The 13,149-nt window shown below is 48.2% G+C and overlaps 1 protein-coding gene across 1 annotated transcript in view; it reads right to left on the reverse strand.

Annotated features, from left to right (window-relative positions):
* Window positions 1–8: 8 nt before the first annotated feature.
* Window positions 9–13,149, reverse strand: part of XRN2 (5'-3' exoribonuclease 2) — a 32,305-nt gene continuing 19,164 nt past the window's right edge. Inside the window, exons 26-30 of the mRNA XM_005486778.4 lie at window positions 12,972–13,106; window positions 11,965–12,092; window positions 7,708–7,768; window positions 3,323–3,461; window positions 9–232 (exon numbers count right to left, since the gene is read on the reverse strand). Coding sequence (XP_005486835.1) covers window positions 170–232; window positions 3,323–3,461; window positions 7,708–7,768; window positions 11,965–12,092; window positions 12,972–13,106 — 526 coding nt within the window. The 3' untranslated portion in view covers window positions 9–169. The remainder of the gene's footprint in view (window positions 233–3,322; window positions 3,462–7,707; window positions 7,769–11,964; window positions 12,093–12,971; window positions 13,107–13,149) is intronic.

The raw sequence follows: 13,149 nt of genomic DNA on the forward strand, positions 1-13,149 counted from the left end.
TCCGTAAGAAATGTGCACATTTAAAACAGGCATCCGTTTAAAAACTACAGGGATGGTGCTTAACAATTTCTTTTTTTTTTTTTTTCCCTCACCCCACAAATAATAAAAAGAACAAAAGCAAAATCCCGGACGTTTTCCATGTTTAAAAAATAAAACCAGGAGGCAGGAGCTAATTCCAGCTGTACCTTCCTGCAGGATGCGGGAGCGGGTAGGGCCTCCCGGGGCCGTACGCCTGCAAACAAACAAACAAAAGCAAGCATTTATTTTTGGGATTAGCAGCACGAGTAAACAAGTGGGGTGAGCTCCAGGCGCCATAGGGAATGGGGACAAAACATCCTCTGCTCAGAGAGGTGCCAGGGGCAGGGCTGAGCATCCCTCATTCGGCTGTGGAGTCTCCCAAAAACACGGGCTGGGAATGGATCGCTGTGCTGCACAGGCTTTGGAATCCCAAATAAATCCACCCCCAGCCAGCACCGTGAGCAAGGGACTTCCCACCTGCGACACCTCTGCTGCAAAAGGAGAAACGTTGGGAGCCAGGGATGTGGGGCAGCTCACACTCAGCGTTTTTATGCTAAAGTATTTTAAGGAAAAACGAAAGCTGTATTTGTTGCAGAAGAGGTGTTTTCCAGCACTCGTTCGCTTTAATAAGAGGTCAAAGAGATCCAAATCTCACTTTGGAAATTACTCCAAATTAGATGAATATTTGTACTTAAATTCAGGCATTTGGTACATCAGGTAACCAGGGGAAAAATCCGTTTGAAAATTTCACAGAGCGCCCCTGAAAAATTTTAAATGATTTCCAAACCTGGTACATTGCAGAGACCAGCAAGCTAATTAAAGGTGATGCACCAACACCAGCTACAGGCTTGGTTTGCTCTTTACTTGGGGATTTTGGGTGTGGAGGGAAAAAGGGGCTTCCTTCCTTTAAAAGAGAAATCTCTCTCCATCACAGCCCACGGCCGCTGGGATAACCACGGAAACCGCGGAGCTGCGAGCAGACCTGCCAGGGAGGCTCCTGCAGCCTTGCCCGTGCAGGCAAGGTTTGTTTCCAGGCTTGATGAACTCAATTAAAAAAAAACAAACAAGTTGGCTACATCCCTTAAAAAACCCTTCCAAGCCATCAGCAGGGAAGGACAAAGCGGAGGCCTGGGAGCGCTGCAGCAGCCGTGGATGCGGTGGATGCTCCGTTGTGTGCTGCTCCGGGCTGGAATAAAACTGCCCAACACCTGCACCACCCCAGCCAGCTCATTCTTTGCTTCTCTGGGAGAGCTGGAAGGCAGCAAAGCCCCACTCCCAGGGAGCCCCCCAGATCCATGGCAGCTGCATTAATTTTGTAAGCACTCTGCGGCAGCGCGTTTATTAACCTCTTCAGACCATGTTCTGTACGCTGTAAAAAAAGAATTCAGAGGTGAAAGGGCCCAAAGATAATTATTTATGCTGCTACGTGTCACCACTTCCACTTGAATCCCTTTTCAAGGCTTTAAAGCTTTGAAATTTTCAGGCAGCAAGGCCGGATTCAATGATTAGGCTGGCACCCTAAACCCTTTCAGGTACTTTCTCATTTCACTTCAGCCTCGAAGAAATAATGACATCTGAAAGTTCATTTAAAAATAACAAGAAGAGAAAAAAGCAAAAAAAAAAAAAAAAAAAGAAAATTAAAAGCAGATAAACAGTTGCAGCACAACTGCAAAGGGAATTTTTAAAGGAAGCAAATTCACTGCAGCTGAAAGATTTGTGCTTAATCATGAACTCATCATGTATGTGAATAAAAATAAAAGAAGGGTTGTCACTGCTGGGTTAAATGTTTCCTGCACCCACAGGTAGGTCCATGCCAGCACCAGGGGAATTCTGTTGTGGGCAAGACCACACCTTTACCCAGGCTGTGGATGTCCACAGGGCTCCAAAGTGGGAATTAACAGGGATACCCTCCCTGGGCCCCCACTGCAAACCCTGCTGGGAAACCATTCCTGCCCCCCCTCATAATTCCAGCTGTTGGGCACCACAATTTAAGGCTGGGAATGAAGTGCTCCAAGCACAGATTCCTTCAGCAGGGGTATCCTGCCTGGGATGAAGGGCAGAGCAGAGTGTGTGCCATGGCAGACAGACTTTTCCAGGAGTCCATTTCCCAGACTAATTAAACCCTGCCCAGACTCCAGCAGCACAAAGATCCTCCCCCAATTTTCCCTGGGGAGCACAGCAGCCCCTGCTATGGATTAGTGCAATCAGGGATTTATTCCTCTGCCTCTGGGGTTTTGTGTGGCACAAAACGAAAGATTTCTGAAATCTGATCTTAACCAAATTTAAAATGTATTTTAGAGCTCCACAGGTTGGGTCAAGGTTCAGGTCCCATTATTTCCCTGTGATTATGATCCATGTTGGTGATTTCTGCCTCCAGTCACAACCAGTGCTGGCAGGGTTTGTACTGGTGATGAGGTGCGTAACACACATCTGGGTATTGGGCAGGTGAGCAGGCTGGGAGGAACAAAATTAACTTGACTTGTCCTGAGCTGAATCAGGCCCCAGCAGAAGGCACATTTCCAACATTTTGTGCCTTAATTTCCACGTAAAGGACAGGGCAGTGGGGCTGTCACCTCCTCCTCCCTGGGACTGGTCACTAACCTTCCCACAGTTCTGATTTCCACAAACAGTAGCAGAGCTAGGAGTTCAATCTAGATATCCAAAATTTATTTAAAATGAGTGTTTAACAGTGTAAACACCCAGACTTCTGGTACAATATGCAGATCATGTTTTACTGGGATCACACCCCAAAAAAAATTCCCTAAGCAGAGTCACCTGCTACTCTCAAGCAGCATTTTCACTCTGTGGCATTTTCATGAACTGCTGACCAAGTCACCTGCAATTTTGGATGAAGTTGTCCCCTCACAATTGCTTGTTTCCTTTTAACTGCAGAGAGCTATTTCCCCATGTCTATTCCTCTGGGCTAGGAGAACCCAACATTTGCATTAAGCAGCTTTTCAGCTCAGAGAAAGCCTATAAGAAATTCAGGGCAGAAATTCAGGAAGGTGTAAGAATCTACATTTTAAACACGTCGGGGAGAACCCAAAAGGTCCAGTGGGCAGATTTTGTTGTGGAAGGCTGGTGGGAATGCATGCCTCAGGCAGCAGGAGGAGAGTGATCATGTCGTGGACATTGGGGGTGCAGCCAGGCAGTCACCCACCTGCGTGTGGTGACACAGTGACACTAAAACCTGCTCAGCAATGCCTGCCCATGCCACACTCCCTCTGCACAGCCCCAGGAGGGGGAAGCCTTGGCTGGGAGGGGAGCACAGCGCACCACACCACGTGGGGCCCCTCTTTCCTACCTGTCTGCCCCTGTCCATGCGGTCCTCGGGTCTCTGGGGGTATCCCATGGGCCCCATGCCCTGGTACTGGGCTGGCTGGAACTGGTTTGGGGACTGCATCACGCGGTTCCAGGCGAGCAGAGGAGCAGCTCCGGCGGTTCTGCGCAAGGAGAGAACGCTGCAGTGGGAACGGAGCTCCTGCACAGCGTCCCACAGCACAGACCCACTCCTGGCTTTGTCTCTGAGCTCAGCACGGACAGCCCAGTGCTAGTGAGAAACCAGGAGTGGGGAATATCTCCCCAAATCCTCCTTTGCCGACCTCTTCCTTCGGCATTGCCACGAGCGGCAAACTCAGCTGCACGCAGTGGATTTTTCCAATTCCCTGGAAGGCTTCCGTGCACCTCTCATTGCAGGGGCAGATTTGCTGATCCCAAAGGCTCCCCAGCACACCCCAGGAGTAAACATGTGCCACACGGGAGCCAGGGGCTTTCTTTGAACGCCCAGACTCTTTCTGGGAGCCCATTCTTCCCAGTTAATTGCAGGTTGCAAATGAATTCTTACGGCGAGCATTCGGAATCTAGGGTAGGGGCCTTGGCTGCTTTTTCCCATCCATTATTCTGCTCAATATGTCAGGAGGTCTGATCGGGAAGAAACCTTTTCAAGTTCTATTGATGCCGTTTTCAATTGACCACGGTGACCTAGCAACATAAGCACTAATTGGCACGGGCTGACTGACATTTGGTGTACAGTTTATATGGGAACGCAGATCCCACATCCATTATGGCCCAGTTTGCCATCCCGGATTACCCACAGCAAGAAATGTTTTCATTTCCTTCAAGTACCCATTCTGACATGATAATTAGAAAGCAACAGGTAGAACACGTCCAATATTGTTTGATTCAAAATATTTAGGGGAAATGCTACGGCCGTGATCCGGTTGTTACAGCTGAGCACGGCTGAGGGACAATTCCTTAAAGGATTCAGAGCAGGTGGGTCCTGCAGGACAATATGATGTTGTGAGGGAAAAACATGGAGAGTGGAGACAGTTAATCCTTCCTGACCCCTGCTGAAGAGGGAGTTGGCTGAGCAGAGCAGGGCCAGCCTGGAGGGAAACAGGAACAGTAGAGAAGAGAAGCTCTGCATCCCAGATTTGGGATAGGGACAGCAGAGAACAGAGGCCCTGCATCCCATGTTTGGGATGGGAAGAGCAGAGAACAGAGGCTCTGCATCCCAGGTTTGGGATCAGAACAGAGGCTCTGCATCCCAGGTTTGGGATCAGAACAGAGGCTCTGCATCCCAGGTTTGGGATCAGAACAGAGGCTCTGCATCCCAGGTTTGGGATCAGAACAGAGGCCCTGCATCCCAGGTTTGGGATCAGAACAGAGGCCCTGCATCCCAGGTTTGGGATCAGAACAGAGGCTCTGCATCCCAGGTTTGGGATCAGAACAGAGGCCCTGCATCCCAGGTTTGGGATGAGAACAGAGGCTCTGCATCCCAGGTTTGGGATCAGAACAGAGGCCCTGCATCCCAGGTTTGGGATGAGAACAGAGGCTCTGCATCCCAGGTTTGGGATCAGAACAGAGGCCCTGCATCCCAGGTTTGGGATGAGAACAGAGGCTCTGCATCCCAGGTTTGGGATGAGAACAGAGGCTCTGCATCCCAGGTTTGGGATGAGAACAGCAGAGGTTCTGCATGCCAGGTTTACCTGCTGCCCTCCACACCACCCCTCAGAAGGAGCCATGCTGTAGTAAAAGCCAAAAGCACTTTACATTTGTGGGGACTAAACTCTCAGACTCAACGTTCTAAGTTCATCCTTTGTTCATACTCGCTTCTTTTGATTTAGTATTTTGAGTACTAAGTTTTTCCCCTCATGATTCCTAGAAAACAGCAAACTCTCCATGAAAAATGCACTGCTCAGCCTGTAGGAAAACTGTAGAGAATTACCTATACAGCCCCAGCTCTGGGGCTTTCATTAACAATCATTTAGCCTCTACAACAAGTGCTGGTGATAAATATGACTGAGGCTCACAGGCCAGCTCCTGCTCCATGCCTGGAACGGGGAAGTTTGACACAGATTGCTTTTGACATTAATTTTTACTTGGCACAGAGTTTAAACTTTTTAAGTGCTATTTAGTGAAAAGTTGAGATATTTAACAAATTAAACACCACAAATATCATTGCTTTGTTGGGGCACTGGTTGGTAATCTAAACCACCTGAGGGTGGAGATCTGTACACAGCAAAGCTGTAACCAAAAAAAGAACTAACCAAAAAAAAGAGAACTGTGCCACTTGGAACACCCCAGGAGCTCACACAGGCACTATCCAGAGTTAAACCAACTCAAACATTCAGTCAGGTCAGATAAATTCAGGAGAATTTATGCAGGAAAACATTCCTGTCTTCACACTCTATCCACTTTGGAAATTATTTCTATGAATAGTAAAAAAAATCTGTTCAACCAGATGATCCATTTCCAACAGCCAGGTAGCAAATGTCTCTCTATGAACTCTGGACTGGCTCAAGAGCAGGGAAAGGACCTCTGCAGGGCCCAGGAATGTCAGGACAGGGGAGAGGGACCCCAAAATTCAGTTTCCCTGCTGCACACCAAGGTGCACCACTAGGTTTAAAAGCAAGAAATCCCGTACAGGAGACAGGAATAGCTGGATTATGGAGAAGCAGCTTTACACTCCTGGTTTTTCCTCCCAGGCCTGGGAAGGAAGATCCAGTTTAGCCCCTGCTGCACCATTCCATCCCTGAAATAGCACAGCTGGCAGGGCTCCTTGCTTATTCCTTGCTCAGAGTGGTGAATCCAGGCTATCCCAGCCTCCTGCCCACCCACTCCAACCCACAGGGCTCCCTCATTCCTTCCCTCCCTGAGCAGAAACCCCTGGCTGCTCTCCCCCATGGAAGTTATTGCTCCTGGAGAGCTGCAGGAACAAGAGGGGCAGGAGTTTGGGGAACCAGCAGCTCCCAGGGAAAGAACAGGAAACTCCAAATGCCTTCAACAGGTTCAGATGCTTTTTCCTGTACCCAGTGTCTCTGTGTTTAACCTTCTGCTTAATTCTCTGTGCAGTAACCCAACACCAGCTCTAAGCACGTTTGATCTGCTCCCCAAATCCAAAACCTTCCAAGAACACGGCAAAACTACTTATCCTCAGTGCTGGCAGAGCTTTTCATAAACCCTGCACAGTGTAACAAAGGGAAGGCAGTGACAAGTGACAGACCTGCAGCAGTCCTTCACAAATCAAAGTATATAAATTGGATTTAATTAAGGGGTGGGAGTGGCAACTCCCATGGCCCAAGCAGTATTAAAGTTTGCATTATGAATGAATCTTGCCTTACAATATTCCACACAGATGAGGCACAGGACAAGGGAGCCAGGCTTACTTCAGTGGGGATCAAAATGGTTGCCATGGAAAGTGGCTGTGGAGAGCTCAATAAATTCCCCCAAAGCCCATATTTTCAATGGTGAAACATTTGCAAATAAACCCAGGGGGGGAAAAAAGCTGGGTGTTGGAGCAGAAACTTCTCTCCCTCCTCCATAAACATAAATAAATGTCATTATTCATAGCTGACACAGGTAGCCTGGGCTTATTGAGCCCACCCCACCGGAGGACACACAAGCCATCAATGAGGGGATGCATGTAAAACATCCCTGATTATCAAACCATGTCACATTCCTTCTATTCGATGGCACTTATTGGGCTGCAGATTCCATAATCCTTCCCTGAGTCCCTTCTGCATTTAATTCAGTTCAGCCTTAAGTAGTTAAAGAAACTGTTTTCAGTGGCAACTAATAACTACTGACCTACAGTGACACTGCCCTACAATGGGCTTGTCAGGCCTGAAAAACTTGTACCAAAGAAGCTGATTAGGACTTCAAGAGGTTTGTAGCAAGAATCAATGGCTGGTCTGTGCTAATGCTGCGGCTGTGGCACAGGAATGATAAAAGTGGAACACCATTAGTTATGCCTCATTAAGCTCCACAGCCCTCCTAAAAAGAAATTTGTTTAGCCTGTCCAAAATCTAATGCAGTTTTAAGCTCTCTGTGTTCAATTTCATAGTATCTCAAAAGCTTCAATAAGATAAAGGCCAAAGAACCAAGAACGGTACCAAAGCACCAACAGTAAAGTTAATTTTGAAGCCTGAGTTTTAATGGAAAGTGTTTTTCCCTCCTTTTTTTTAATACAAAGTACTCGAGCCTTTTAAAGGATGAACACCACGTAGTGGGCTCTCAAAACATCAATAAATCATGGACATTAATTAACTCAAAAAACCTGCTGCACAGCATCATTTCCACAATTTTAAACCACAATACTGCAAACAGAGAAGGGAAAACCAAACACAGGGAAGGCTGGCAGAGCCCAGTCCGCCCTCCTGGGCACATTTCACATCCCTCCTGCCTTACCTTTGTGGTGTCTGCTGGAACAAGGGTGTGGGACCTCTCCAGGACTCCTGGGGCCGAAGATCTGGAGGGCAAAACGAGATGGGAAAATAAGAGAGAGAGCAAGTACAACTCAGGAGCTGTGCTCCCTCCTCTGTGTGCCCCAGAGATGCTTTTGAGAAGCCAGACAGGAAGGCTCGGGCTGGATGTGCCACAAACACACTCCAAGTCATGGCTTCCTGCTGCTGGCTTGGATAGAGTCCTGCTGTCAACAGAGAAAAAGCAACTTTTTTGGCTCTAGCACATCCAACAAGCCTCATAACAGAGAATTATGAATTTTAATTGCTAGCTCTGGCATTGGTAAGTGCTCAGATGCTTCGCAGGTGTCTCCTCTTGAATTTTTGAAGATGCAAAACCTCGTCTGTCACCCTAACAACTCAGTTTAATATTCATATATCTCACCAGTACATTCATTACTATAGAAAAAATGCAGGCACTCAAATACATACCCAACACTGTTACCACAACACACCATGTTTGTGACCAATAAAGTCAAAATATGGGCCAGTTTTCCTCTGACTGGGCTAAGTTATTCCATAAAGACAACTAAAACAATGGCCAGAGCATGGAATAAAGTGGATGATTCTGTTTTATTCACGTTTAGGTAAATATAACTATATTTAGGATGAACAGGGTGAAGCATTAATTAAAACAAAATATAATTACATCATCACTAAAGATACTAAAGGTACATTTAAAAGTTACTGCGGGCAGTGATAATACACTAATAAAAACCTATTAATGATGTTTCAGATAATGGAATCAGACTGAATTAAGCCTTTTTGGGTAAAACCTTGGCCAGAGCCCCAGTGCTGGCGTGCAGGAGACCACCCACTCACCCATTGTGCAGGGCTGGTTTGGGTGGCACAAACAAAGGCCAGGCAGGAGCAACGCTGCCTTAACAGGGCCCGCAATTAAACGCTTGTTGTCCTTCTAAATAACCTGGTCAGCAAACAGGATAAAAGCAGCAGCTCCTCAAAAGCACCCAGGCAGCCCCCAGCACTCGGGGCCAGCGTCAATCAAAAGCTCCAGTTTCACTGACACCTTTGATGGCTTTCAATGGCCTTCAAGTGTGACCTAATTCCAACAGCTGGTTCCAGCAGCTGGATAATGGCTGGCACACGGACACCCTGCCGTGCTGCCAGGGGCCAGGACATGGAAGCCTGGCCTCCCCTGCAAAGGGGAAGGGGGAAACATTAAATAAATAAGTCTGTGCCTCTCTCCTAGCTCTGGCTGGATTGTCTGTCCCAGCCCCAGAGAAGAGAACACCAAATAAATTCCCAGCCCCAGCAGCTCTGCTCTTCCCGGGAGCCTGCTGGGCAAAGCCAATCCAGCCCATAATTCTTCATTTATCCCCCATGCAGGGTTATTTATTCAGCTTTACACCTAGACACACAACTACATCAACCAGAGCCTGGTTTTACATCCCCAAACACACACACACAGCTACCAACCAATGCTCCTCAGCTCCTCTTTTCCAGCCAATTTCCAGCCTGAAGCAGACCAGGACAGAGGGTAGGGAAGTGGCATTTCCCTGCTGATCAGCCTGGGAATCTCAAGGGCTTTTCCAGGCCTGAACAGGCTGAACCCACACAAAGCCATGTTTATTTTGGAATATAAGGGGAGGCAATGGAATCCACAAGGCTGCTTTAGGGGAAAATGAGCAGGTTTTCAATTGGAGCTTAAAATATTTTAAAAAGTTTTGGACAGCCCCTGAGTGGCACAACTTTCAATCAAAAATATCCTGCAATGACTCTCTGATAATTTCCAAGTTCACAGACACACAGGCAACATCTTGTTTGCAGACCCTTCCCCTGCATGTGAGCAAGGACTCAGATCTCCTGCTGTAACCACACCTTTCTGCAGCTCAGTTTAAGCAAGACTTCAATGAAATCATCATCAAAACACTTAAAGCCCCCCTACTCATTTGTATGGCTGACAGAACAACCTTGGAGGGAGAGAGTCTGCAGCAGTGAATTGCACTTCAGAAAGGTACAAAACAGGAGAAGGAATGACAATTAATATTTTCTTTAGCCTGCAAAACTTAGGCATTTCTCAGAGCTATAAGGCCAAAGAAACTGCCTTGTCTAGCAGCTCCTCAAGTAACAATTTATCTAATCAGGGTGGCAATCAAAGAGAAGATTTTGTGTTTACTGATTGCACTAATCAAAATCACTTTTCCAAGGCAGCTAATTGACAAGTTTACTGCCTGCCACGCAAGTCATAAATCAGATGTCCTGCTCTGCAGGAGCCAAACCTGCCATTCCCAGAGCGCTTCCACCCTGCACTTGACTCCCCAAGTTATCAGCACAGACAATTATTCATCAGCTGAAAATTGGCACATCCAAGGCAAATCAGGGAGCACTGGTGAGGAACACCCCCAGCCCTGAGCTCTTGAGGAGGAGCTGGCTCCTGGCTTGACCGCATCGTCCTTCTGGAGGCTGATTTTACTGCAGCATGTGTGTGAACACACCACACACCAAGGGCAAAGTTGCTCTGCATCAGTCCCACTGAATGTGGGGGTTTTGACCTCATCAGATGTGGTTTTTCAGGGATGTGTGGGCTGTGGGTGCTTCCCAGCACAACTGCAGTTCTCTGACAACAGTACAGCTGATGAACACAACTTGGACACTGGAGAGAACCTTGTGTCATCCAAGAGGCCTTCCCATTTCTCCTGATTTGATTTTCCAGCTGAAGGTGCCAGTGCTCTGATGAAGAGATTGGGTATTGAAGAGGTGACAGCAAAAGGGAAGAAGATGCTGTGCTGCCAACCTAGGAACATCTCTGGGGACTCCAGGCAGAATGTTGTTGGGGGGAATTGGCCCAAATGTTCATGAATTCCCAGCCACACTGTGCAGGCAGACTGCTCCCACTCAGCAAGAGCCTCACTGCAGTGGGATTTGGGCAGTTGCTGACACTCCTCATCTTCACAGGTCTGCTCAGCACCAGACCCACACAATCCATAATCCAGGATGTGTTACGATCTTTGGGCAGGTGAGCATCCAAAAGGCTGATCCCAGCAGAAATCCAGGGCTATGCCACCTGGAGGTGTTCTTCTAACAAGGGTTTAAGCAAGTGTGACTCTGCTTGGTAGTAGAGGAGCTGAGGCACGCGTGGTTCACTTGGCATTGACAGAACCGGGTGGGCCAGGCTGGGGCCTGACCCTGCAGCCAGGCAAGCAGGATGGGTTTTGGGAATGGTTCTAGGGAGCAACACAGCCCTCAGGCTGTTTGATCCACCCTCCTGATGGACATGAACTGTCCTCAGGCCCCAAATAACGAGGCACTGAAAGAAACAATCTCCAAACTCTAAGTCAAGCGCTGCCGCTGCCGTAATCCATTGCAAATGAGAAGTTAATTAGAGTTTAAGTCTAATCTCCAAGGACAGCCTTAGCAGAAGAGGAGGAACACCTCCCAGTGAAGAGCCAGAGGACACATTTGCAGTGTGCAGCGCTGTGGTGTCCCATGAAAGCAGAGTGCCAGGAAGTGGCTCCGGAGAGCGTGGCTGGCACACGACCCTGAGCGGTGAAGGAGCCTCCATGAGGCAGCTCCACCTGGATCCTGTCCCTGCTGCTCCACACAACAGCAGCACAGCAACCTCTGCCTCGTGCAAAAAGCAGCACAGGGAGGAGGGAAGAAAAGCCCAACCAATTGCTCTGAGGTTTGCCAGGCACACCTGGCAGAACAGTGACCAGGAATGGATGTGGTGCTCTGAGGGGGAGGGAGGCCCACATCAAAGAAAGTCACCAGACAGTTTTCCAAGGCCAACAGATGGACTGGGATTTCTCCTCTAGCAGTGGCTCCAAGCCTCCTCAGTTTGAACCACTCTATGGCACTGGGGGGTATTTGCGGCAGAGTGCTGCCTGTTCAGCACAAGGGGCTCGGGTGCCACAAAGACAAGAGCTTGGGAGTGCCTCATTGGCAGGATCAGGTCCAGGGATGTGGGACAGACAGAGCACATTGGAGCATTTCCCACAACACATCAGGACTCAGCAGGAACAGCAGCACAGGGACTGCTGGGCTCCCAAAAACCTCCCCAAAACCACATAAACATTCTCTTTTTGGAGATGAATTTGGATGCCTGTCTGCTAGTTCTGCCTTCCCATTCCCCATATTCTTCTTTCCAGATCGTATTTAAACACAGATAAAAAAGTGAAATAGATGAAGAGAGATGATGTTTAGACCAACCCAGCTGTGAGAAGCAGGAAGCAGAGGCACTTACTTGACAGCAGTTTGGGGATCTGCTGCTGGCTGCCCATGAGGGGCCTGGCGTAGGGGCTGCCGTAGGCTCCGAGCGGCACAGCGTTGGGGTACATCCCTGGCATGCCCCTGTCCCTTGGCATTGTGTGCCTGTCATGGGGAGAAATGGCAAGGCAGCAGGTCAGGATGCTGTGCTGGGCTCCATCTCCCAGCACAGCTGCCTCCCAGCCCATCCCAAGCCCTCTCTCTTTCCTCTGGGCCAGGGATGCACTGGTGGATGGGGGCCCAAGCACATCCCGACACACACACGGGCCTGAGGAGCTGCTGCCAGGGAAATGCTCAGGCTTCCAATGGCACAGCTGTGCTTTTTATTGTGCCTGTGACATGCAGAAGGGTTCTCAAGTGCAGCCCCAGGACAGCTCTGCTTTTCCTTCCTAAAAGGGAGTGCTTTTTCTTCTTGCAGCTCCCCTTTCCTTCTTGCAGCTCCCCCAGAGCCGTAAGATGAAGAAGGTATTATCTCTTCCTAAGGAGACACTCCAGAGTCCAACTTTATTTGCCAGTCTCCTTTAAAACATTCTCTTCTCTGGCTCTGATAGATGCATGGCTCCTTGCACTCCCTAGTATGGAAACTCATTTAATTTTTAAAGCTTGTTTTTAAAAGCTTAAAAGACATTCCTGTCTTCATTAGCAGTCTTAATTATCACTTGTGCATAATATACTCATTGTTCCTACAAGCAAGCATCCGCCAAACAAGTTTTAAAAAACCCCAAACAGCAGGAAAGTGACTTAGAACTATCTAGGAGGGGAAAAAAAATCAAAAAGCAAACAAGGCATTACTGCAAAATCACCGTAATGTTCAGTTTTTAGCAATATTGAATTTAAATATCACATGCTGAGGTGTCGAACATGGAAAACCAGCACCTAAGCTTGGACACTCCATGCCCAATCCCTTTATTTTTTTTTTTTAATTTAGAAAGGGAGAAGGAGGGCAGTGACCCCAGCAAGGCAGCAGTAACCCCACAGCCTTACCCCAAGGTTCTGAACGCTGACTGGTCCAAATGCACTGGTTTCCTGTCCCTGTTAAAGCCAAGCTGTGGTCTCCAAGGCCTGCCATCATTGTTGGTTTTTTCCCAGTCTCCTGGCTTCAGAACTGGAGCAGGTTTCCTGAACAATAAGAACAGTTCCATAAGTACTTGTCAGAGCAAAT

This window comes from Zonotrichia albicollis, chromosome 3 (assembly GCF_047830755.1).
Source record: "Zonotrichia albicollis isolate bZonAlb1 chromosome 3, bZonAlb1.hap1, whole genome shotgun sequence".
NCBI classification, from domain to species: Eukaryota; Metazoa; Chordata; class Aves; order Passeriformes; family Passerellidae; genus Zonotrichia; species Zonotrichia albicollis.